Source organism: Pezoporus flaviventris, unplaced genomic scaffold (genome assembly GCF_033815535.1).
Source record: "Pezoporus flaviventris isolate CSIRO_AGI_PZ_B2104156 unplaced genomic scaffold, CSIRO_AGI_Pfla_v1 ptg000001l, whole genome shotgun sequence".
NCBI classification, from domain to species: Eukaryota; Metazoa; Chordata; class Aves; order Psittaciformes; family Psittacidae; genus Pezoporus; species Pezoporus flaviventris.
In genome coordinates, this window is record NW_026892549.1 from 53,461,146 (window position 1) to 53,487,589 (window position 26,444).

At 40.6% G+C, this 26,444-nt stretch overlaps 1 protein-coding gene across 4 annotated transcripts in view; it reads right to left on the bottom strand.

Annotated features, from left to right (window-relative positions):
• The window catches only part of ZNF804A (zinc finger protein 804A), a 171,096-nt gene that overhangs the window by 17,672 nt on the left and 126,980 nt on the right, over positions 1-26,444 (bottom strand). For 3 of the 4 annotated variants that reach the window (XR_009744210.1, XM_061457965.1, XM_061457981.1), the window contains exon 2: positions 15,837-15,980. The exons of the other annotated variant lie outside the window; for it this stretch is intronic. Coding sequence is in view for 2 of the 3 variants with exons in the window: in XM_061457965.1 (XP_061313949.1) it covers positions 15,837-15,980 (144 nt within the window). In the remaining variant the exon portion in view is untranslated. The remainder of the gene's footprint in view (positions 1-15,836; positions 15,981-26,444) is intronic. 4 annotated transcript variants of the gene reach the window in all.

Sequence of the window (26,444 nt, forward strand, 5' to 3'; positions counted from 1 at the left end):
CATGTTTGACAGTTCTGGTGCAACCAAAATACTGATTCAGGGAGGAACTTTCTCTTGACATTTTCCAGTGGGCACCATTCTCTGAGGGCTAAATGTTGAGTGCTTTATGCATGGGAAATTGTAACTGGCCAGAGAATAAAGTTGTCCCTTGCTCATTTTGGAGACCATTTTAGCTGTTTTCTACATGAATAACACATTTGGCAGCTCTGAGCTCTTTGAGACTTCATCTTTGAGACTTCATCCAACAGCTCTTCGTTCCAGTGCCCGCCAACACCTATTGGTGTCTGCTGTTACCTACCAGTTTTTCACCTGGTCAAGACAGTTCACTGGGTCTCCAGCACTGAAGTTCTCTGTAACATCATGCTGTTATTCTGATTCTTTCTTCTTTGTTAACAAAGGTGGACAAAAAAACCTTTCCACAAGCACATTAAAAAATGCAAGCAGAAACTTTTAGTCTGCTTTCCAGTTTCAGGTTCTTTGGTCACTGACATCTTAGGAAAGACTGACATGGAGACTGATGTGAACCTACCAAATCCTAAATCTTTCCAGTCTCTAAAATGTGCACAATGGCTGAAAATTAGGAATTAGTATTTACAGAATATCCTCTAAAGATTATTTTTCATAATCCTTGAAGGATACACTAACAACTGTGATAGGCTGAAGAAGATACATGAATTCCCACAAAGCAAGATCTTTATTTTAATTCTTTATGTCAGAGTTAAATCACAGTCCCTTTCTTATAAAAGTTTTATATTGGATCACTGAGCTGTTCAAAGCCTCTGCTCACAAATTGCTTCTCACCAGCAGGATCTGGGCCTTGCCAGAGATTATCCCAGGACCATGACAAGCTGCTTCAAAAAATATATAAATCTGACCAATGGAAATTGAGACAAGAATGAGCCTTTGCAAATTTTGATACATATCTCACAGCCTCAGCTAACTGGCACAGACAAAACCTATGTTATCCTTAAGCCGACCTTTAATACTAGTCACACAGACACCTCTGAAAAAAAAACAAGATTACAGAAAAACTTATTAAATATGAAGACTGCATCTCGCAAGGCAAAATTAATTAATACTGTAATTTGACACATTTTCATTTTCAACTATGCAGATGACATGTGTTGTAATTCTGGTAACATACCACTGACATTACCAGGAATAGCAGATGTTGGCAGCAAGCTTTTATGAGAGCATGTATCTGTGTTTATGTGTATCTTCTACTGCATCACTGCTTTTACAGACTGAAATATTAGTAACTCTAGAGCAAGGATGTATGTGTCACTACATTACACTGATAAAGTATTACTGAAGTTATCAGTAAACCACAGCTTGGAGGCTGCTGAGGGATATCAGGACTGTAACAGAGACCCCCAAAAGGACAAGCAAAAGATCAGAGCAGAGGCCTAAAAGTTGCAAAGAACGGAATGACAACAGGGTCCCAGAGCTATAACTTTTAACATAGAATCATAGAATAGTTAGGGCTGAAAAGGACCTTAAACAACACACTGGTGTTCAATTACTGCTTGCTAAAGGAATACAACTTTAAAATACAGATAAAAGTGAGTTTAGGGGTAAAAAGAAATGTGACATATCCATATCCATATCCATATTCAAGATATGTAAAACATACTACATGTACCAAATTTAACTACAATGTTGTGAAATATGAAAGAAAAATCAAATAAGCAAATATTTGTGCTAGTAAATGCATAAAAATGGACTTCAGAGTGAGAAGAAAGAAACCATCAACATTAACTTCACCTTCTTCCTGTCAAAAAGGAGGGGAAAACCATCGGTATCAACTTCATACTCCCCTACTTGAAGAACTCAGTGCTGACAACTTACAACAAAACCTCCCTTCTCCAGGAGGACCATATGACCAGACAAGGATCAGAGCTTGCATACATCAGTATCATTACTAGGAATGAGCTAGTAAAATCAGATAATTTGCATTGTAAGTGCTGGTATCATTATAATTGGCCCAATAATTATTTCAGTAGGCTGTTAGGATTTAAGCTGAGCTAACAACAAATCCTTGGCATTGCATGTTGGGTGTGTTTCTTTCCCCACATACCTGCAGAAGATGTTTGGTCAGAGAGCCCAGCCTCGAGAACTGGCTGAACATAGTATGGCAGAGCTGCAGATTGGTCAAGCAGGTCCAGCTTTCTGTTTTAATATAACCCAGAAGCAATTCACAGTAGCATTCCATTGCCTCAGTTAGATATGAACCTTTCAGGAGATAATTTGCCCTTGATTAAGAATCACTAGGAAATTAATAAAAACAGTAATTAACTAATAACATAAAACTCATTACTGAATGGAAATGTACCCAAATCTCAGTCTACACTCTTAGACACAGAAAGAAGTTCTCCAGGAAAACTGACAACATCCTTTTTTACCTTTCCTTTCCGATAACAACATTCAGGATAGAAATACATCCATTCTCACAACACAGGTTCTGATTAACTGGTGAGCATCCCACAAGGAACACAGCACAGAGCACTGTGCACCTATAGCACTGAACTCTGAAATGTGAACCACTATATGCTCAAGCTTTGATAAAAATAAGAAACAGAAGCCCATAAAAGGCTATCTATCTGACACATAAATAGCAGGGGCAATTAATTAGGTGGACCTGCCGTGTATCTCAGCAGAAGGTAGATTTAAAAGGTCTATACTCCTCATGGATAAAACATTGCCACAGAAAATGGAAAAGAAGAGCAGAAGCTTTATCATCTCAAGGTCAATGCAACTGTGTGTTTAGGGAAGTTAGCAAAAAAAAGTCCCTTCCTGTCTTTTCCTATAGCAAATTCAAAGAAACAAACAAAAGGACTCTGCAACTAAGAACTACCAATGAGACCTATGAAACTCTTGCCCACTCTTCTCACAAAGCCCAGGAAAAATAATTTTCTTCTGAGAACTCCCAGCCCTGCAAACAAACCTCTTTACCATCCTCAAGCACTACACAAGCATTGCTAAAGCACTCTGTAATTAATAACTATTTACAGACTCGATTCTCTACACAATATTTATACTATTTCTGCACAATATTTATACTATTCAGATGAAATGGGTGTCTTTGTTGGTCTTTAGTGCCTCTGGGCTGGGGTAGGAAAAAAAGCTGTAAGAAACTTGTTTTTCCTTGCCATACCCTCTCCTATTCTTATTTTTATTTTTATTTTTTTTTTATTTTTTTTCAAAATTGCCACAGATGATGCTTAGGAAAGGTTAGAAGAACACCTTACACAAGCAGCACTTTTTTTCCCCTTCCACACATCTTGGATATATTGTTGGAATTCTCTCTCTTAATGGCATCAAAGTGACTCATTGTTTATGAAAGTGTGAATCCATTCATCAAATTGCCAGCCCCCAGAACTGTTTCTTGCTTACTTGTGTAGGATGCAACTACATAGTCACAGAAATACTCAGAAAGCTTTAGAAAATTACTCAAGTTCCAAAGCTTAGACAGTTTGTGAACAGAACTTGTGCTCTTACCTCTACCGAATATACACATATTAAAATGTTCTCTAGTTACACGAAAAAGCACAATTCATATGACATTATTTCTATTATGCAGTACACAAGCTGAAAGACTACCATCCTTACCAGTGTGCCACAAAACTAGGCTACAGCAGCAAATGAATAATGGTACACTGGGTGGTGAGCACATTTGTAATTGATGGAAAGGATGACCAAACAGACTTCAAATAAAGACAATCAATCAGGAGACCCATACACCATCTCTAGCTCTGACTCAGAATAACTGTATAGCTCCAATTGCTAAAGAGAACAGCCTGTCCTTCAATCCTTTCCTGTAAAATGCAGTCAGTGTAAAGCAGCTGCCATGAAAAACATTGCACAGTAACAATACCTGATCTGACTTCTGATTTGAGTACATTTAGAAACAGTTGCAATCTGCATGACGAGATTCATGTTGTCTTATTACAGAGGCACAGACATTATTAGCAAAGTCACAGACCAGCACTAACTTAAAGCAGGAGAATGGTTCACAGTTTCATCATTCAAAACATTTCTTCAGATGGAGTGACAAACATGGGACTTTTTTTAGGACTATTTACCATTTTACCATTCTGCAAAGGCAGCACAAGAGCCCAGTTTGTGCTCCAAAACCTGCACCTGGACTTGGTAAGAACTTCCTAAATTTTGAAGAATCAGGTCCCTGGGCAAGCTGCTAGCAAAAACGTGAAGCTGTTTCTTGATCCCACTGCCCAAATTAGAGCTATTCGTATTAAAAGAAAAAACTTGTTAAAAGATCATTGAAGATGGAATTAAAGTCATAGCTACTTGGTTTTAATAAGTTGGTTACAAATTATATAGTGTTTTCCATTCTGATCAAGTTTTGTATCTCAAAGGCAGCAACTCCTGCAACATAATTATATTGCTCCAATCTCAACTCAAAGAAAAAAGTGCCACCTGTTGTAGTACCATCATGTGCTGTAGCACACAAATGTTAATTCCTGGTTTTCTTTTAGAAATTGCTAGATGCTCTAGTCCTCCACAGTGTGAAGTGTAATGAGAGCACCGTGGTATAGCTAATAAATCAGTTTACTGTATAACCTGATTTCCTTAATGAAGAGCAAACACCTGAGCCTTAGCAAAGCAGGAGCCCCAGGCATTCACTGCAGTCTGAAATAGTAGATTTGCTTTTGTGTGCTCTCTCTGAACCAGGGAGCACTGACCCACCACTAGTCATTGGAGACTGCTCCTGTCAGGGGCCAACACTAAGAGTCAGCTTTATGTCAGAGTTCAAAACCACAGAAGAGAGGAGTGGCAAGAGCATTATGGGAGAATAACAAATAGCCAGTAGAGGTATAGTTTTCGTAACGGAATAACTTTTAAAAAATAACAAAAGCTGTCAAGGTGTTAGGCCAGAAAAGCCAGCACAATTAACATACACTAGGCTTCAATCTACTGGGAGGGGAAAAAGCAGGATTTATTCTGACAATTACAAGTTAACAAGTGTAAGCATCAGCTCCTCTGTAAAGCACCTATGAAAGTGTACTGAAGGTCACAACCTCTTACAGCTTCTGTCACAGTAACAACACACTACCATTATTCTATATTTCAAGCAATTTTATTGTCAATGACAGCAGTTACAAATGCACAAGAAAATGTCCCTTAGCAGACTTCTAGGCTGTTTACTTGGCAGAAATCCTCTGTGCCCCAAGAAGTGACTAGTATTTTAGATTCTTATTATGAGCCCCTAATCAGGGCATCTGCCACGGCAGAGAGCCCAGCAGCCTCCTGCATAACTGGCAGCTGCTTCTCGCGGGAAGTGGAGCTCTCCTCTCACTGACCGCAGGGGCAGGCAGGTATCGCTCCCTCCCTGACCTCACTGCCTGCCCTTGTTTTCCTCACTCCGACTCCCCATTAAATCCAGACCTTGCATAGCATGCAGAGCCATTAACTTGCCTGTGTGAGGCTCGCTCCAACAGCTAACAGAGCTTGGAAATGGGCTTCTGCTTTTCTTTCCTTCCACTAAAATGAATAAATATACAGAACAAAAACTGGGTTTGCTTTGCCTTGGACAGGGCTTTGAGCAACCTGGTCTAGTGGAAGGTGTTCCTGCCCATGGCAGGGGGTTGGAACTGGATGAGGTTTAAGGTCTTTTCCAACCCAAACCAGTGATTCTATGATTCAATACGCAGACTACTTGAACCCTGTTATTCTCATCTGCCTACCTAACAATAAATGACAGATCAAATATCTCCAATTCAGATGGCAACTTGAGGGATTTGCAAAGATGTCAGTCTTCTCCATGCACGCCCATATAAGAAGGCACAGAAATCCCTTTGTCATGGTGAATCTCCATCGTACAATGACTAACCACTGAAGCTAAATTAAATGGGGACATAAACCTGGAATTTTACACTTTTCTTATGCTGAGAGAAGAAAAAGTTTCCAAACCCAGCACTTTTTAATACACAAACTTTCCTCTTCACTATTGCTTAATAAAAAGTACATTCATTTAGCCTCATTGATCTTCCTGTTAATTGAAGCAGTGCAATGAGTTGTTAGCTATTCTAGATTCGCTTTGTCCACAGCCAGGCATGTATGCAGAGCCAAAGCAAGACACCCAAACAGTGCTTGAAAAGAAAATCTGCTGCCTGCAGAATTATTTGTGAAGACTAGCTGTGTCCTGGGTTCAGCTGTAGCAGTCATTTTTCTCCTTCTTAGTAGCTGGTGCAGTGCTGTGTTTTCAACGTCAGCCTGAGAACAGTGCTGATAACACACTGATGCTTTGAGTTGTTGCTAAGTAATGCTTACTCTGATAAAGGACTTTTCAGTCTCATGCTTAGCCAGTGAGGAGGGGTATAGGAAGCCGGGAGGAAACAGAGACAGGACACCTGACCCAAAGTAGCCAAAGGGGTATTCCATACCACAGCACATCATGCCCAATATAGAAACTGGGGGGAGTTACCCAGAAGGCCCAGATTGCTGCTCGGGTCAGGCTGGGTATCTGGTGGGTGGTCAGCAACTGTATTCTCTCCCCTTGTTATTTCGCATATCATTATTATTATTGGTGGTAGCAGTAGTAGTTTTGTATTATACCGTAGTTACTGGACTGTTCTTATCTCAACCTGCGTGATTTACATTCTTTCATTTTTCCTCCCCATCCCTCCGGGAGCCAGGGGGGAAGACGAGGGTGGAGTGAGTGAGCAGATGTGTGGTTCTGAGTTACTGGCTGGGCTTAAACCATGACAGTTCTTTTTGGCACCCAATGTGAGGCACGAAAGGGTGAGATAATGACAGATCTGACCGGAGTGTGCCTACTTGTATTTGTCATAAGCATGCATTATTTTGGATTAATAGTCACTCATTATAATGTTGATTTATTTGCTCTCGGAGTTGTTGTACTTGATCTCAGAGTTTCAGCATGTCATACCTTGCTTGCAGTCAGTATGTGCTGTTTTAATGTTTATCGGCTTTGGGGCCTAGGCTAAGGTTCTTGCTTTGCTGTACTTCATGGTAATGACTTGTAATACAGTAGATTCCTTGATCATGGAACTGAGCTGGTATGTATTCTCAGCGTGGTCATCACCTCTATACTACGGGAGGCATGTAATGGGAATTTTTAACAATTACACATCATTTTCCTTCCCTCAGGGTTTCAACCTATGGAGGAGATATTCCCTCCTACCGCTCCCCCACCAGGTCAGTTATAGTAGGAGTCAATTCTGGAAAAGTTAAAGGTCAGTTATAGTAGGAGTCAATTCTGGAAAAGTTAAAGATCTTGAATATTCTTTCAATACCCTCTCTATGTTTTGCCTATGGTGTGACCACCCTGAGAACACTCGATCTTGTCCAATCTCAGAAGTTAAGCAGGGTATGGCTCGGGTGCTGTCTGTGGTTAAACAACTATCTAAGAATACTACCAGGAGATCATCCCCAAGGCAGGACAGTCATGAGGGGCAGGGTGGCTGGGAGCATATGGGAAAGCACTTAAGCCAGTGGGCGACTCCAGTGCTTTGGAGTTTCCCTCCTGAACAAATGAGGAATCCAGAAAAATCAGAACACTTAGACGAGGTGTGCGGTCGTCCCAGCAATACCACAGAGGGACAACTCACTGCAGGGTGCTGGGGCTTGGCCTGCACCTACAGAGCCCTGTTCTGTAAGGAGCAAGAAAAAGATGTCCATGGATCTGATGGCAAAGCAACAGGCAACACAGCTACTCAACCCCCAGTCACACCAACCCTGGCAACAGACACTGGCAGCCACTCCAAACCCAGTGACAGACACTGCAGATAAACCAAAGGACCAATCCATGCCAGTATCAGTTGCCCCTATAAGCAAGGGGAAAAGCAAACAACAGCCACAAAAAGAGCAATCTGTGCAGTGAAGAAAGATGAAGTCTCAATGAATGTACTAGAGGGGATACCATCTGAATGAGAATTATTACTACAGGAATCAGAGGAAGACAAAGAGGTAACTTCACGATCCCGGACCTCGACCAAGCTGCAGAATATGCAAAAAGATTTCAGCTGTCTTCCAGGGGAGCACATCGTCGCATGGTTGCTTTGATGCTGGGAAAATAGGGCTGACTGTCACGAGTTAGACAGTAGGGAAGCTAAGCAGCTGGGATCACTTGCTAGGGAAGGAGGAATTGACAAAGAGACTGCAAAAGAGCAATGAACCCTCAGCCTTTGGAGGTGGCTCCTGGCAGCTGTGAAGGAAAGGTTTCCCTACAAGGGTGATGTTATGTGTCGCTCAGGCACATGGACAGTGATAAAGGCATTCAGTCACTGAGGAAATCAGCCATTCTAGAGATCATCTGTTGTAGGTTGGATGCTGGGAATGGATCCATAGACCCAGGTGAAGTTGAAGGTATAGAAACCATGGGGCAGAAACTCACATGGAGAGCACCATCATCATCTGCCCACTCATTGGCATCAATGACCTGCAGCAAGGTAGCACCACCAACAGTGGATGAATTGTCAGCTCTGGGAATTCAAAGACAATCTCAACCCTTCCACCATTTCAGCTATGGAAAAACTCCTGACCCAGGAGTTCAAACAATTGAGAGATGATCTATCCTATCTATCCAGCTCCACTTGTACCAAGCCCTGTCTCAGCCATGAACAGAAGGCGCCCTGTTATCCAAGAGAGAAGATACAGGAGGTAGATGCCACAGGCCACCCTACAGTTTTATCTGCAGGATCACAGAGAAGACATGAGAAAGTGGGATGGAAAACCTACCTCAGCTCTGGAGGAATGGGTGTGTGAATTGAAGAGGAAAACAATGGTCAAGGATTATCCTCCCAAGAAAGTTGCTGCTCCAGTCTTCAGTGAGCAGCTTCCCAGATGGAGTGGAAGGGCTGATTTTACTCCAACTCCTGTGATAAGGAATTCTAATCCCTTTTATTTAAGATTTTACCTACCATTATTTAAGTAAAATACCCCCCAACTCATTGTCATAAGGCTCACCGTCTTAAGGCTGCCCAGCTCTCACCATTGCAAATCTTATTGCTCATCTGTTAAGACAGCTTTGCTTGGACAGCCTCTCCTTCTCACTCTGTTGGGCTTTTTTTTTATTTAAGAAAGAAAGAAAAAGGATCCCAAAATAGCCTTGGTTATAGCATATATGCCTTGCAGGAATCCTGGCATGGGGTGGATGGACATCTGTTTCAGGCCTGACCTACTTCTAAGCATCTGAACACCAAAATCTCCTTGCAAGTACTCCCTGTAGAGTGGTTTTTTTTTAGATGTTAATCCCCTGCTGATTTTGCCTTCCCCTCAGAAGCCTTCTTTTCTCCCTGAGATCTGAGCTAAACTCAGTTATATTGGGTTTGGCCATTTAAAGATGTTGGCAGTGTCACTAAGGAGTAACTCCAAGTAGAGCTTCTAACTGTGCAAACACCAAGTGCTTAATGAAGAGGATATAGCCTCCGTAGGCAAAGCACATGTGAGACAGGTGAGGAGCATATAACCCTAAGAGGTAGACTATAGTAATTTATCTTGGATAGTACTTTTAATATATGTATCATTATACAATATGTAACTTTTAACCATCCTTACATACTAGACTGATGCTAGGAAAACATACTAATTGGGGTATTTCTTAGAAATGCAGATCTTGTAACTATGGGCAGAAATTAGGGAAGAAAATAAAGCAACCCACATCAGCAGCATGTGTTGTACTAAAATCCAAAAAAAGGAAAACAAGAAAGATTCATTAAGCAAGAAATGAGTCTTGAGAAGCGACAGGAGAGGTGGTAGCAGCCTCTGTCTCATGAAACAGAAGGAAAACCATTCATGTTAGTTCAATGTTTGCTTAGCAAAAGAGAGTGAACACAACTAAGGATGATGCTTCAATCACTTAGTTTTTTTCCTCATTTGTTCCATTTGTGAGCTCATTTTCAAATCAACATAGCCTCTCATTTTTTATTATACCTAGTGACAGCAATGTTTCATACCACCTCTTTTGTCCATGATGCAAAGACTACTGATAAGGTGGAATATAAGGAAGAAAATCTTTATTGTGAGGGTGGTGAGGCACTGAAACAGGTTGTCCAAGGAAGTTGTGAATACTCCATCCCTGGCAGTTTTTAAGGCCAGTTTGGACGGAGTCTTGGGTGACATAGTTTAGTGTGTGGTGTCCCTGCCCATGGCCGGGAAGTTGGAACTAGATGATCTTAAGGTTTCCAACCCAAACTATTCTATGATTCTATTCTATGATTAGAATAACCTCAAGTGTCCTTAAACAAGTGTCCTGCTTTTGCAATGCTCACTGTAACCAGTGTGCCTCCACCAAAGCCCCATTTGACCAGGGGGACAAGTGGCTTTTTTTTCAGCCAGGAGAGGGAGAGCAGTCACTTTAAGGGAGGAAGATGCACACAGTTGAGAAAACCTGATCCTTAAGGGAGTCTAATAACGATCTCTAACCTCTGGTACTGCTGTAACCCTCTGTCAGTGTCCAAGTGGAGAAAACCCTAGTGCCAGACCCTGTTTTGCTCATGATCTCAAGAGTGACATAAAGACGCAAACAAGGTCAAGTACTGTAATCGGTTAGTTGGTTTATTACAGAAAGACAATTATTATAAGAAAGGAAAATTATTGTAGCAAGGATTCGAAGTGCAGAATGAGAGAGACAGTCACCACCACAGAACCAGCAGTGTCCCGGGGATGTGTTGTTGTCAGTGGTAGGAGTCTTTCAGGGTTCGTAGCTGCTATCGGAGCAATTGTCCCCCAGGAGTTCATATTAGAGGTGTTTGTCTTCGTGGAGGTGTCTTTCTGGAGCTGTCCCCTTGAAGGTACCCCTGGAGGTGCTCTGATGGAGATGCCCTCTGGGCAATGTCTCATGGAGGGTCCGTAGTAGTCATCAGTGGAGAGTGTCCTCACGGAGGTGTCCACCTGGGGTCATCCTCATGGCAATGGCTCCCTTCAAGACTACCTTTTCCCCCTTTTATAATGAGTTGGGGGGAGTACCTCTGTTCTTCATGTCACGTAATACACATTCCTGGTGAACCAGTTTCCCTGGTCTTCCAACCAACTCTTCAACTGCATGTGTCTGAAGCAATTTCTGGGATATCGGGCAGAAATTCCTCACACCAGTCCTCGAGGTAACAGATAAAAGAGTCTTATCTCAGCATTTTCTCATGCATCCTCCAGGCAATGGATGGTGGAGTCTCAGTTCAGCTCCTCACACCCTCCTCCCAGGCAGCAGATACTGGAGTCTTAATTCCTCTCACCCATCTCTGAGACAATGGATTGGTGGAATTCCATCTCAGCTTCTCATACAAATCTTTGAAACAGTGGACAGTGGAGTCTGATTTCAGATCAGTCTTTCACACCCTTCTCTTCCATGCTATTGCTGTGAGTCTCTTGTTTTTTCCCTAGCACTAATTAAAAGCAATTTGTAGGCAAATATATCTCTCTTTAGTTATAAATCATGCAATGCGATCCAGTACCAGATGTGAACATACAGCTGGCAGTGAAAGCAAGCACTTAACAGCTTTGCAAAAATTTACAAAAAAAGTTGGTTAAAAATAAACTAATAGAAATCAGAATTAAAGAAGGTGGAGGTTTTAATCTAATACATTTGTTTAATGATCTTGAATTTCAGTACTGGAAAAGGGAACGTAGGGCACAGGTGCAGAGCTAACTTTCTGTGTTCTCTCTTGGTATTATTAGGTATATCAAGACTGTGTATCAAGAAAATAGCAGTAAGTCATATGAGAGAAGTCTGGCATTTAAAAGCAGCAGCACTAATCATGAATTAACTTGAATCAATATTATTTATTTTTTATATTACAGTATACCATGGTTCTAATTTAAGAAAATTAGAAATTGTAGGTTCAAATTTAAGAAAAGATCCAAGATGATGTTGGAACAGAATTCAAGGAACAAGGATGCCTGGAAGAGGGAGTCACCATCACTAGACTGCCAGTATTTATACTACCTTCTGCAGATCGAATCGCATTAAAAAAATATGAAAGAAATCATTCAACCAAAAGACATCAACACTTGTAATCATTTCATGCTGAAGCACTGTATTTCTATCAAACATGGGGACTTTGGAAAGAACTGAAAGGTCCTTTACAGAATAATTCAGGTTTGTCACAAGGATGTTTGCCACAAACAAGCACAAGTGAAAGCTCAGTGAGGAGCTAGGAGGCATTAACAGAATAACAGTGCAAGGCATCCTTGCGGTGAAGGAAAAGGCTCAGCTGAATCCAAAATACAAACAAAAGCTGACCAGCTATAACCACCACAGTTCAAACCCCAGAAGCCAACCACAAACAGAAGGGGCTCTGCAGCTAAATGGTTCCAAGTCTTCATTGGCTGAATGTGGAAAATATCAGAAAACCACGAGTTCATATTTGAGACTGCTGAACGTTCCTAGAGAGCTTTTAGGAACCTGTAGATGTTTCTGTACAAGCTGCTACTGAGCTGCAGTTAAAATTACCGTTTCTAGAGTAGTGTTAGCCTGGGTTAAGAAACCATTGTCCTCTGCTCAAGGCATACTACCTCTCCTTAGACATATCATAAGCTCACCCCTGGCTCTGTAGAGGTCCCAAGGTCCTACTGCATGCAGCTTGAAGAGCCAATTATCTGGAAGAAAAATAGAATCTCTGGAGGGAAACCCACTACCACTTCTATATAGTAGGTATGTCTCATGGCACCTCTTCACAACAGGCAACGCAGATGGCAATGCTGTTTCATCAACAGGGTAAAGCCACCACTAAAAAAAGAACAAGTTTTTTTCTGAAACGAATGAAAGACAGGTTTTGCACTGATCAGCAAAGACTGCAATAATTACCATGAGCTGTACTGGGGCTTGTACTGAAAAGGTTGCACAGTTCTTTCCAGTGAAGAATGAATTCTCACATATAAACCAGCATGCACAAGCTGTAGGGCATAAGATATAATTATAGCATCGCTTCTAAGGAAAAAAAAAAATGCCTTGAAACTTTTTTTTGGTAGCAAATAGGAAGCTGTATGATGATTTTTGCAGCATCAGGCAGGGAGTACTAACCGCTCATATGCACCACTTAATTCTTTTTAGCAAATTAAATGATGCTAATGTCATAAAAAATTATTCACCTTGAGAGGTTAGTTAAATATATTACTAGCAACATATTATTTTCTCCTTTATTTTAAGAAAATATAAAACTTCACTGGAAATACCTTTTTTATTTTTCCCCTATGATCAATGACAGCTCAAAAACATGGATTAACAAAATGCTTTTCGTATTATCCATTAAATTAAGTCTAAGTAAATGACAATTTATATTCTACTTGATTACTTTCAGGACAGCTATGGAACTGCATTTGGAATTTCTGAAAACTATAGGAAAGGTATTCTCTTGATTGGGTTGAACCCTGCAGCAATAATAACACTTAAATTAACTTCATGAGATTGACGCTGTTAAAGAATGACTGATTTCTTCCAGATAACTGTCTAGTTGATCTATAGCCTAATGCAACAAAGATGTTAAAATGTTTAAAGTGTTTTAGTTTTCTTTTTTCCTATTTCAAAGAAGTTAAGAAAGGAAGCACAAAACCTATTGCAATGCTCTGCTTCCAGAACATGTAGTGACAGGAAAAGGGGGAATGGCTTCAAGCTAGAAGAGGGTAGATTTAAATTAGACATTAGGAAGAAGTTCTTCAGTATGAGGGTGGTGAGGCGCTGGCACAGGTTGTCCACAGAAGCTGTGGCTGTCCTGTCCCTGGCAGTTTTCAAGGCCAGGTTGAAGGAGGCTTTGAGCAACTGGGTCTAGTGGGAGGTGTCCCTGCCCATGACAGGGGGTTGGAACTGGATGAGCTTTAAGGTCCCTTCCAACACAAACCAGTCTGTGATTCCATGAACTGCTGGAAAACTTCTGCCACTGAGGTAGGAAGAGCATTCAACAGTAGTACCTGCAGATAGCTTTAGCTCACTCAGTAAAATCAGATTACTAAAAAAAAACCAAAAAAAACCCCATGATATGAAGTTCCCTGAAAAATTAAGCAATTCTGACTGAACACACAGGGCTGCACATGGCACCTACGCCCCTTTTCACCAAAATATGGGAAGAGGAATACTTTTTCTTTATAATATCAGTAGAAACAAACACACACATATAAAAAACCCCAAACCAAAAATCCAGGAGAGTTAAACTTCACGTTTCAATCTCAGGAATCAATAGTTTCATTTGCCAGTAACATTACTGAAAATTATTAGCTTACCCAAACAAGCATCCATTCCATATTTTCTACTGGAAAATTAGAAACTTTTGCATGATTTCCTACCAGGAGATTCGAGTTGTGGAGGTACAACGAGGAAGAGGATGGCTCTTTGTCCTGGGTTCTGAACCCAGGACACTCTTTCACTAAACACTAAACACTAAACACGCAAACATAGACACACTATCCCCTACACAGAAGATGGAGAGGTAGGACTTGGTGCCGTGCTCACCATCTCCTGTCTAAAGGCATCAGAAAACTAGAATAATTATATGAACCACTGGAAACAAGTCCCTGTTCAGTCTCACACCTGACCTCAGTTTCAAAATCAATTTTTCATCAGTATTGAGCAGACGAATGAACACTGCAGTGTTCAGATTCTCATTATTTAAAAGTGCTTCAGAGCAGTTAAAAAATAATAAATTACAATCCTAAGGGAATTCAAGTGCGGAAGACTCTGCCCATCACTTTTTTCTTGCCTTCCAGCAATGAAGTGCTGCTGTGTGAACGTAGCACTTGAAGCATCAGTTCCAGCTGTATTTTAACTAAAAATACTTGCATTTCATAATAAATATCTACAGGATGCAGTGAAGCTAGCTGCTAATTTCTTATCTAACGTATCTTTCCCTCCAGCTTCTCAGAGACTGCTATTGCTGCTAAGGTCCCCATCTCCATAGTTCTCAAAACTAAACGTAACACTCATGCTGACAAGTGTCAATTCTGGGCTAAATAAAACTATCAGTAACAGAGATGGAAGTGTTTCAGTGAAGAGTGCTGAAGGGAAGAAGAGCAGATTATTTGCTTAGATAATAGAGATATAAACACATGGAGCAACTCACCTATGTTCACTCTGAGCAGAGTTACAGGACAAGGGGAGATTCAATTAGAATGAAAAGCAATCAATCCAGACCAAGATTTCAAGAAACAGCATAATTACCAGCTAAGTGGACTAAGTAGAAATTTCCTGTACGCTTATCATGTATCTTTACATTATCATTATGTGTATCTACCTTGGAGTGAAGATGCATTGTCTTTTCTCCTGAATTATCTATATTATACATGGGAGCACTGCTTTCATGTTACCAAAGCAGAAAACACAACTTGGAGGTTGTGTGGCGAGAAAAGTGGTACTAAAACTGTAAATACCAACATTTTAAAGCTAACACTTCTTACTGTGAGCTGATGCAGAAACTTTTTACACCACAGGTTTTTTTAAATGCAATGCATTTATGTAAAATCACAGACCATTTCAGAAGTGTATCTGCACTGAAAGAAAAAGTACCAGAGTATGTCAGATTCCCTATCCACATCTGTCGCAACAAACGCTTCCCAGTAGGTCATCTCTTAAGTGTAACACAGTATTTATGTACATGCAAAATTAAACTGACAATGAAATTGCACATTTATAATTGTAATTTTCATCATGCCCTCTTCCTTTTTGCAACTGAACTGTTTACATTTCTCTTTCTTTCCATCTTAGAATTTTTGACTGTAAAACCTTCACACTGAGATTTGTTCCTAAGAAAACAGTGTGTTTTGCTTCCCAGAGCCTGAAATCTGGGCACAACTCAACTGTAATTTCCAAGTCATGTTACTTCATAATTCTACCTGAAACTAAGTTGGAGTAGTGAGCAGATTCCTCTTACCTGTTTGTGAGCATGATCATAAGAGTTAATGTGATTGTCAAACTCCTGGTGTTTATAGTACTGCTTGTCACAAAGTTCACAGTAGAAGTTGGCTTTAAGATCTTCCAGAGCTTTTGCTATCGTGTTTTTCTTTTCAGCATAATCCTGGAAGGGGATAGGAAAAAGGAATTTTAGTTTTGCCTTTGATGCTGCAAATGGATTTTGTGCTCTGAAGTTAATCATATTTGTCAATATTTACACACCTCTGTAACTAAAAGCCTTCACTATTTGCTGTGTTACACTGCACATATTTACTGTATCTGCTGGGAGGTTGAAGATTTGCACTCTCCAATTTGCTATACAGTTGCCATCTCCCCATACAGGCTCTGTTAGAGGCTAGAAGCATTTTCCCAGATTCTGTCTGCATACAAATATTTATCATGCTGAGGCTATTTTTGAGGTAATTTCTATTCAAGACCTGCTAGGTAATACATCCAAACAGAATAAGCATGAAGATACAAACTGCATTAAATTAGTTCTTAGGCTTTTACAAGAAAGTGCATTTACTAAAAAGAAAACAGAATTCAAGGAACCATCCTGGGTCCTTCTTGAACCCGTGGAGACATGAAAACCTGAGGAACACTTTCAAAGCTGAGACATAATAAGTATCTTCATCACTTTGTCATCAAGTATTAGAAGGACATACAACTCCATTTACCATACATTAGCAAAAGCATCACAACCTTGCTTATCGTTTTGAGCTAATTACATAAAAGTAATATATATTAATTACCTAAATACACTGATGATAACATGGCCTGTTCTGAAAGACTGTGGAAATGGTCTGTCATCTCAAATTAGTTTAATATCAGTTAAACACTGAACATGTATAACTTTAGTGCAACAACCCCTGCTTTTGATGAGTCTGTCTGGGACAGAATCACACCCTCAAACCCTAAATGCAGGAAATACTGTTTAAGAAGATAACACCCCTTTGACTTGTTTCACAAAATTTCATTGCTGCAAGCACTTTGGAACTGACCCCAAATTCTCCTTGTTTCTGTCTTCTTCCTTGTTCAGTTAGATTAAGATAAAATATGAACTCATAATCAGAACACTCAAAACTGAGATAATTTTGGGAAAAAAAGTCCCTATTTGCTAGAAGTTTTCAGAGCTTAGGACTAGTACACTTCCAATATATTCTAGGGAGTTTAACATGGAAAATTCAAGTTTATCAGCTTAGAATGTTTGCAGAACAATGATGTCTGTTAAAAGAAAAAGAGGTATCAATTAGAATTATATTCATCAATTAGAATTATATCAATTCAATATATCAATATATCAATATATCAATTAGAATTATATCCACAAAGCATTCATTTAAAATAGCACAGAGAGACCCTAAGGAGATACACACCCTTTAAACACTTTTAAAGTAATTTTTATAGTCTACAAAGCGATGCCACATGGATTTTTTTAAAACACACAAAAATCTGGATTTTGGTTGATTACCAGAACTCTGAAATATTATATATGACCTCTGTGAAGGACAAGAGCAAATGTGATGTATTCTAAGACAAGAACAGTGAATATTATTTTTTCTTTATATAAAACATCTCACACCATGCTGCTGGTTAATCCTCAAGCAAAACTTTGCAAGACTTACTAATGTAGCATAATGCCTTAAATAAAGTTACTTAACTTCACTGGTGTTCCTCTTGACATAAAGCACCATTTTGGAAGCAATATACTTATTATATAGCAGAACCTAACCTGAACACAAACATATTTGACATGCCAATGCATTCTAATGGAGCAGAGACAGTGAAACCCCAAGAACAACTTTACTGCAAAGTAATAAAATCTTATCATTATCTTGGGATTTCTACCACTAAAATCCTTCAGCTATAGGGCTTTTAGGAGTAGGCTCATTTTACATTACATTATTACATCACAGTTTCAGAGGCAAGTCATCACATAATCTAAATTAGACACAAATAAGGAGGATGAAATATAATAAATAATGTAGCTTGATCATGCATGGGCAAGGGGAAAACCAGGACTTTTAAATAACAAGAACCAAAAGTATTTGAGCTTAGGAACAAATGAATGGTTGTATTGGACCAGATGAACCTTTCAAACCTGCATAAGATTTTATTCTGTAGACCTAAGAGAAGTGACTTGACTTGCTTTGCAGCTGCGTTCTGCTAGTTTCAGTTGCTGCATACTGGAAAAGGTCATTAACACCCACTTTTTATTCCCTTTAACTGACTCATTCATAATTACATACACCCCCTATCACACTGTCTCTTTGGTATCTCTGTCTGAATGATATAGTTCTGGTTCATTCAGGCATTCCTTATATCAAGGCCACTGATCACCTCTGCTTGTTCTTTTCACAGCCTCCCAAAGAAGACATGATAACACAATATTCTATGGTGCCATGCAATAATATGTTAATATTCTCTATTTTGTACCTTATTCCTTTTTGTACTAAGTCTTAACATAGGAATTGTTTAAAATCACAATAAAGCAAAATCAACATTTTTATAGAACTCCTTTATCACATGTATCTTTTGCTGCTGCATAATATTTTGATGGCAGGAGATGTTTTTTTCCAACCACTAAACTTCACCTGACTTCAGAAACTTTATATTTCCTTAGTGGCACAAAGGCCACTAACAAACCTTATGGATAAGGTTTTGGCTTTGGGATCTAAGCAAGGGCAATAGCAATAGCATTTACTTGTGGCAGTGTAGCATTTAATAGCATTTCATTGTGGCAGTGTAGTATTGATCTTGTCAAGAATGTATCCACAGCAAAAATTTCTAAAGAAATAGTAGCAGAAGTGTGTATTTTTCACAAAATTTTGCATTGTACTGCACTTCAACCAATCATGCAAAACCAAACAGTTTCTTCATGTTAGCCCCTAAGACCACCAGATGAGCTGGAACAATTCTAATTTTTATCTTGTGGGAAAAGATACTGAATCACTTCTCCCACCGTCTTTGTTACTCTGTTCTAAAACTTCAGCTTACTGCATAGCACATGTATGCATTAAAAAAAAAACTTTAATAATACCCTTAAAGGAGGGTCTTCAAGAGATTCCCTGCAGCCATCTTCTGGGCTGACCTGGGATTGAAGATAAAGTCCTGTTGCTGGTTGCCATCAGAAGAGGAGGAAAAACTGATTTCAAGGATGAACAGTGAATGGAAATGGGAGAACACAGGCTGCTGCTTTCCTGCCTGCTAGGCTATTTCTATCAATTTTGCAGGGAGGACCACCTTGGAAAAGGAGGATTTATCAATTTTGATGAGGGATAACTGTGCAAAAACTGACAGTAAAAAATTACAGTCCCTGGACCTTGATAGTACTGGGCAATGGACTGCAGATGAAACTGCAGAAACTTACTGGAGAAGAATATTCCTGGAGTAAAGTACGAGTGAAAAAAATCACTTAAACTGGTTAAGCATGATCAAGCTTAGTCTCAATTTCATAAAGATTTGCAAACCATCCTGGAAGTTTTAAAAGAACTTTGAATTACCATTCAGCTTGGTAATGAAACTCGGAACTGAGTGTCACTTAGTTTCATTACTTTTTCCTGAAAGGCTTATTATCTGAAAGTCCACAGCTAATCTCCATAATTTATATGAAAGATCTCTAATAAGTGATCACATCTATCAGTTGGCTTTATTTCTCTAAATCCATCTTCTCCATCCTCCAAAGCTTTAAGCCTGGGAAAATGCCAGCGCAAACATCTGATAAACTGGAACAAGAGAGGGCTTCACCTGCAGAGGGGGTACCTGTCACTGACTAGACTGGACTTTCTCCTCCCAGTATATGAGAGAAAAAGAAAGAAGGAAACAGAAACATTAAACCCTTGGCACAGATGACTGGAGAGGGTTGTCTGTATGCCTCAATCTAGTGGATATTTTCATGGAGTGCACTTTATGCTCATACTTCTACTGTCTGCAGAAAGGCCAGCTAGAAAAAAACAAGTAGGAATATGAGATTAGAATACATTATCTACTCCATGTTGATTGCCAGTGTGAATATTCTTACTTGACAAAAAATGTGAGAAGTAAGCTATTTTGCATTTACTGTAGACTTAAAAGGGTCAGGCCTGCAGTCATTGCAAAGTAAAATGTGTTACAGAAATAAATCACTTCTTCCAGATAATTTATCCCAGAGAGGATTAGACTGTTGTGGTCTGATCCTCCGGATTAGATCCCTTTAGACCTGACAGATGTTCCAGTGAAACCTTGTTTCACAAAAAGCATTTAAAGCATTTTTTTTTCTGTTCCAAAAACCCCCCAAAAACCCAAACAAAAAAAAAACCACCCACCAAAACCCCACCTGACCCCCCTCAAAAATATATTCTGAACATTGTCAAAAACTTCATACTGACTGTACTTACAGAAAAGGATTTGTCTAAAAATATGCTGTTACCAAAAAAGAAAGAAAAAAAACATTATAAACCCCAAACCAAACAAGCCGGGAAAGAATTAGCCATCACTTAAGAGCACCCTTCTCTACAGTCAATTAACTGTGATACCTGTGGACATAATTTACAATAGGTTCCTTAATTTCTGGTATATTTACAGTTATTATAAAAACAGTCCAAAGAAGCAGATTTCACTGAACAAAATGTGCAATTTACAAACATCTCCGCTATTACCCATCTTGGTATTACCTGGCATATATAACTTTTTTTATCATCTTCATATATCACTTTTTTTCTCATGTAAGTGGTCTATGCAATATCCACTGGTGCACTTGAAGGAATAAATGAAAAATAGAACACATTAATAATACTAATGCAGTCTAGTACCAAATCTAATTATTTATAAGGTTCTTGTCCTTATCAGGGCAGTGAGAACAAAGCAAAAGGCAATTAGATACACTGATCAAATTACTCATCGATCTTAACAAATTCATTTCTAGGGAGTGGATAGTGAGTTTCAGTCTAATATCAAGGAGACTGGCTGGGAAAATAAATACCAAGAATACTGTCATACCTTTTTGATTACTATATTTGAAACTTTTGCATTAGCTGTGAGATGTGGCAGCAGCCTAAAATGTACAAGGCCATGAACATCAGATACTATACCCTTAATTTCTTCATCCCTTCTGACATTCTCCTTCCCGGGAAAGGAGCTTTATCCTCAGCAAGGATCCTAGCATTTCACTGCACTGGGTGAGAATAGGCCAAGGAAGTAGTGGTACCCTGAAGAACCCTACATTAATTGAACATTAGAGGCTGAAAAACACCCACCTTCCTTTCTTTTCTCTTTAAGATTACCCACAGACAACTAGTTCCAATCAAAACCACTTATTACATACAAGACAGCTCATCAGTATTCTGCTATGTGCGTACTTGAAAACGCTATCGAAGACATGCAAATTATTATAAAAATGGTTTCTCAGCTTCCTGATAAACACACAGACAGTATTTCACATTCAGATAAACACCATAATATTAGGATAAATAACACAGTGAAATTAGAAAGAAATAGTAAAATTTATTCCAATTAGTGCTGTCTGCTTCCTAATGCCATCCCCATTTTTTTTCAACACCAAATTTGTTAACAATACATCTCCTGATGCAAACAGCTGAATTTTGCACCCCTCTGCACTAAATGGAGTGAGACAGGAGTGAGGAGGAAGAAAGCTGAACTCAGTGGAGAGCAAAGCAATGCAGAACTGTGTCCTGCGATGTTAAGACTGAATTAACTTGAAAGGAAGCTTATGATGAGACAGCAATTTGTTATCAGATTTGTCTTTCTCAGTAAGTTACTTAAAGTACTTATGCTGTATAATTACTTTTAACTTGATTGGGGGTTTCTGCCATTAAAACTAACATGTGCATAGGTCTGCAGAACTCTGTTTATTCTACTGCTTTAAAACCTACTTTAGGGCTCATTTGGAGAGCTTTAAACTAGATTCGAAGGGGGATGGGCTTGTAGCTGGGCTTGCCCCAGTGGGGCAGCGCTCCAGAATTAATGAAGACTGGGAGGCCTCCTACAATCCTAGGGTGAAATCGGTGTGCTCAGCTCGCTCCCTGAAATGCCTGTACACCAATGCGCGCAGCATGGGGAATAAGCAGGAGGAGTTGGAAACCTGTGTTAACTCAGGAGATTATGATCTGGTGGCAATTACAGAGACGTGGTGGGACAGCTCACATGACTGGAATATAGTCATGGAGGGCTATGTCCTTTTCAGAAAAGACAGGCCAGCCAGGCGGGGTGGTGGGGTTGCTCTTTATGTGCGGGAGGAACTACAGTGCACCGAGTTCTGTCCAGGGACAGATGACGAGCGAGTTGAGAGTCTGTGGGTGAGAATTAAGGGGCAGGCTGGCAGGGGGGATACTGTTGTAGGTGTCTGTTACAGACCACCGGATCAGGGTGAGGAAGTTGACGAGGCCTTCTACAGGCAGCTGAGAGCGGCCTCACAGTCACAGGCCGTGGTCGTCGTGGGGGATTTTAACTTCCCTGATGTTTGCTGGAAGGACCACTTGGCAACCCAGCCACAGTCCAGGAGGTTCCTCCAGTGTATGGATGATAACTTCCTCCTGCAAATGGTGGATGAGCCGACCAGGAGAGGAGCGCTGCTGGATCTCATCCTCACTAACAAGGAGGATCTGGTTGAAGCAGTAAGGGTTGAGGGCTGCCTTGGTTGCAGCGACCACGAGATAGTGGAGTTCAGGATCTTGTGTGGCAGGACTAGTAGAATACCAAGTAGAATTGCAACCCTGGACTTTAGCAGGGCAAACTTTGGCCTTTTCAAGCAATTGCTAGGGAAATCCCATGGGCAGGGCTGCTTGAAGGTAAAGGGGCCCAAGATAGTTGGTTGACATTCAAGGACTGCTTTTTCCGTGCTCAAGATCGGAGCATCCCGACACGTAGGAAGTCAAGGAAGAGGGCCAAGAGACCTGCGTGGCTAAATAGGGAACTGCTGGGTATGCTCAAGTGGAAGAGGAGAGTTTACAGGTCATGGAAGGAGGGGCTGGCCACTTGGGAGGAATACAGGGCTGCTGCTAGAGGATGTAGGAAGGCAGCTAGGAGGACTAAGGCATCCTTAGAATTAAACCTGGCAAGAAGGGTCAAGGACAGCAAAAAGAGCTTTTTCAAATACATGGCAGACAAAACTAACACCAGAGGCAATGTAGGCCCACTGATGAACGGGATGGGTGCCCTGGTGACAGAAGATACAGAGATGGCAGAGTTACTGGATGCCTTCTTTGTCTCTGTCTACTCTGCTGCAGGCAGTCCTGAAGAGCCCTGTACCCCTGAGACCTTAGATGAAGTCAGGTCGACGGAGCGGTTTGCCTTAGTCGATGAGGAATGGGTTAGAGACCAGTTGAGCAATCTGGACATCCATAAATCCATGGGTCCAGATGGGATGCACCCGCGGGTGCTGAGGGAACTGGCGGAAGTCATTGCTAGACCACTCTCCATCATCTTTACCAAGTCTTGGGAAACGGGAGAGGTGCCTGAGGACTGGAGGAAAGCAAATGTCACTCCAGTCTTCAAAAAGGGCAAGGAGGACCCGGGTAACTATAGACCGGTCAGCCTCACCTCCATCCCTGGGAAAGTGATGGAACACCTTATCCTTGGTACCATCTTAAGGCATATCAAGGATAAGAAGGTTATGAGGGGCAGTCAACATGGCTTCACCAGGGGGAAATCATGTTTGACCAATCTCTTAGCCTTTTATGAGGAAATAACACGGTGGATGGATGATGGCAGAGCGGTGGATGTGGTCTACCTTGACTTCAGCAAAGCATTTGACACAGTCTCCCACAGCATCCTCGCGGCTAAAATGAGGAAGTGTGGACTGGATGATCAGGTAGTGAGGTGGACTGCGAACTGGCTGAAGGAGAGAGGCCAGAGAGTTGTAGTCTATAGGGCTGAGTCTAGTTGGAGGCCTGTAACTAGTGGAGTGCCTCAAGGGTCAGTACTGGGACCGGTATTATTTAATATATTCATCAATGATTTAGATGAGGGAATTGAGTGTACTATCAGCAAGTTTGCTGATGACACTAAGCTGGGAGGAGTGGCTGATACGCCAGAAGGCTGTGCTGCCATCCAGCGAGACCCGGATAGGCTGGAGAGTTGGGCAGGGAGTACCTTGATGAAATATAACAAGGGAAAGTGTAGAGTCCTGCATCTGGGCAGGAACAACCCCAGGTTCCAGTATAGGTTGGGGAACGACCTGTTAGAGAGCAGTGTAGGGGAGAGGGACCTGGGGGTCCTAGTGGACGACAGGATGACCATGAGCCAACACTGTGCCCTTGTGGCTAAGAAGGCCAATGGCATCCTGGGGTGTATTAGAAGGGGGGTGGTTAGTAGGTCGAGAGAGGTCCTCCTTCCCCTCTACTCTGCCCTGGTGAGACCACATCTAGAGTATTGTGTCCAGTTCTGGGCCCCTCAGTTCAAGAAGGACAGGGAGCTGCTGGAGAGAGTCCAGCGCAGGGCAACGAAGATGATTAAGGGAGTGGAACATCTCCCTTATGAGGAAAGACTGAGGGAGCTGGGTCTCTATAGTTTGGAGAAGAGGAGACTGAGGGGTGACCTTGTAAGTGTCTATAAATATATAAAGGGGGAGTGTCACGAGGACGGAGCCAGGCTCTACTCAGTGGCAAACAATGATAGGACAAGGGGTAATGGGTACAAACTGGAACACAAGAGGTTCCACTTAAACTTGAGAAGAAACTTCTTCTCAGTGAGGGTGACGGAACACTGGAACAGGCTGCCCAGGGAGGTTGTGGAGTCTCCTTCCCTGGAGACATTCAAAACCCGCCTGGACGCATTCCTGTGTAACATTATCTAGGTGTTCCTGCTCCGGCAGGGGGATTGGACTAGATGATCTTTCGAGGTCCCTTCCAATCTCTAACATACTGTGATACTGTGATACTGTGATACTTCAAGGCAGGGCATGCACTTACAAGATGACAGTCCTGGCAACAAATTTTTGATTGGGTATTAGTATTAAAAGGAGTAATTCTCATCACTGCTTGTGAAAAAGCTCAGGTCTGGTCATAACAGAGAAAAAATTACTTACCCGATCTCTACCACTTTTGATGTACAACCTGAAGGTGATTTTGCAGTGGCAAAGAAAGAAGAAAGAAGATTTGACCCTAGATAATATCTTCCTCACTGAATGTTCATCAGTGTTTGATGATAATCAAGGGAAAAAAGAGCCTGGTAGTAATCTTCTTTACTCTTCTACATTAAGTTGTCCAATCAAACACTTCAATTAGATCAGAGTTTTGATTCCAAAACATCCCGGGGTTGATTTTTGGTGTTTAATTTCCTTATAACAGACATGTAGAAATCCAAAATTTTCATGGCTACTTAATGTAATTTAATTGACATGTAAATGTCTAACATAATTAGACTCTTTGAGAAAATCAAGTTTTTCCTCCCAGCAACACACTAAACTAAATGAAGTGCCTTTTAACCGTGCAGAACTTGCAGCTCCAGAGATGGAGTGAAAATCCCTCTTGGGCATGAAAACCAAATGCTGGAACAGACGTCAGTGTTCATCCCCGACAGCCTGCCACCCAAGGGGTATGACCACTTTTTTCATGCAACCTGTCAGGACCGCAGGAAAGGAAAGGACAGGACAAGGGCAAGTTGTTTATTTACTTCACCTCAGGTTAAGCGATTGCCAACTGATCAGTTGCTATTAATTTGCATTAAAAAGTTGCCATAGAGCTCTTCAAGCTTTAAATCATTGGTGAAGTTAATTTTGGGTATAGTAAAAATCAGCAGTAAACTTGGCTGGGCATCAGGGAAACAGAAAACCAGTCCTCATCTGAATAAATACATTTAATTTTTAACATAGTATTGATCTATGGGACAACTTATTTACACAGGAAAATGTGCATACCTCTATTTTCAGCATGAGAGTTCTTGGTGATTCAGTTTCTCTAGCTTTGGCTGCTGTGCTTGACTGTACTATTTTTTTTTTCTGCAAGGTTTTTACGTGATCATCTATAGCGATTTTTTTTTCTAAGTTTCAAAACACTTTTTCTTCTATTTTTGTATTTCTGCTTCTATTTTTTCCAAACATTTTTCTTTTTTAAGGAAAATAAAAGGGAACGTAATAATCTTTGATTTGAAATAAAGATGGTTTTGTCTCACTTCATTCCTCTCAAGGCCACAGCTTCTCCATGACCAGTTAAAATTGCAATTTGTTTCAAACAAATCTGAAAATTTGTTACTTAAATAAAAACCACCATCTCAAAAATGTGAGCAATGTATTTGCCCTATTGAGGAAGTTTCAAGCTGCACTTTAAATTCAATAGGTCCATTGTGCTTTTACAGTTAGGTTCATTAGAAGCAGGGTGCTACTGAACTGTGTGGTGCCTGCTACAGGAAGTGATCCTGGAATCCCCCCTGCTAGGTCAGTGACTTTTGTTTACAGACCCTTTTACTGATTCCATTTTACTATGGATTTCCAGACCATTAAACCTTTTAATGCAAATTTACTAGCTTTTAATAGCTTCAGGAACACATCATGACTAGCCTTACATTATCTGCTTTGAAGTTATGTGCCACAAGCAGTTAAATACCCAGCCACTGAAGAAGAGACATTAGAAATAGGCCAGGTCTGAAATCCTCT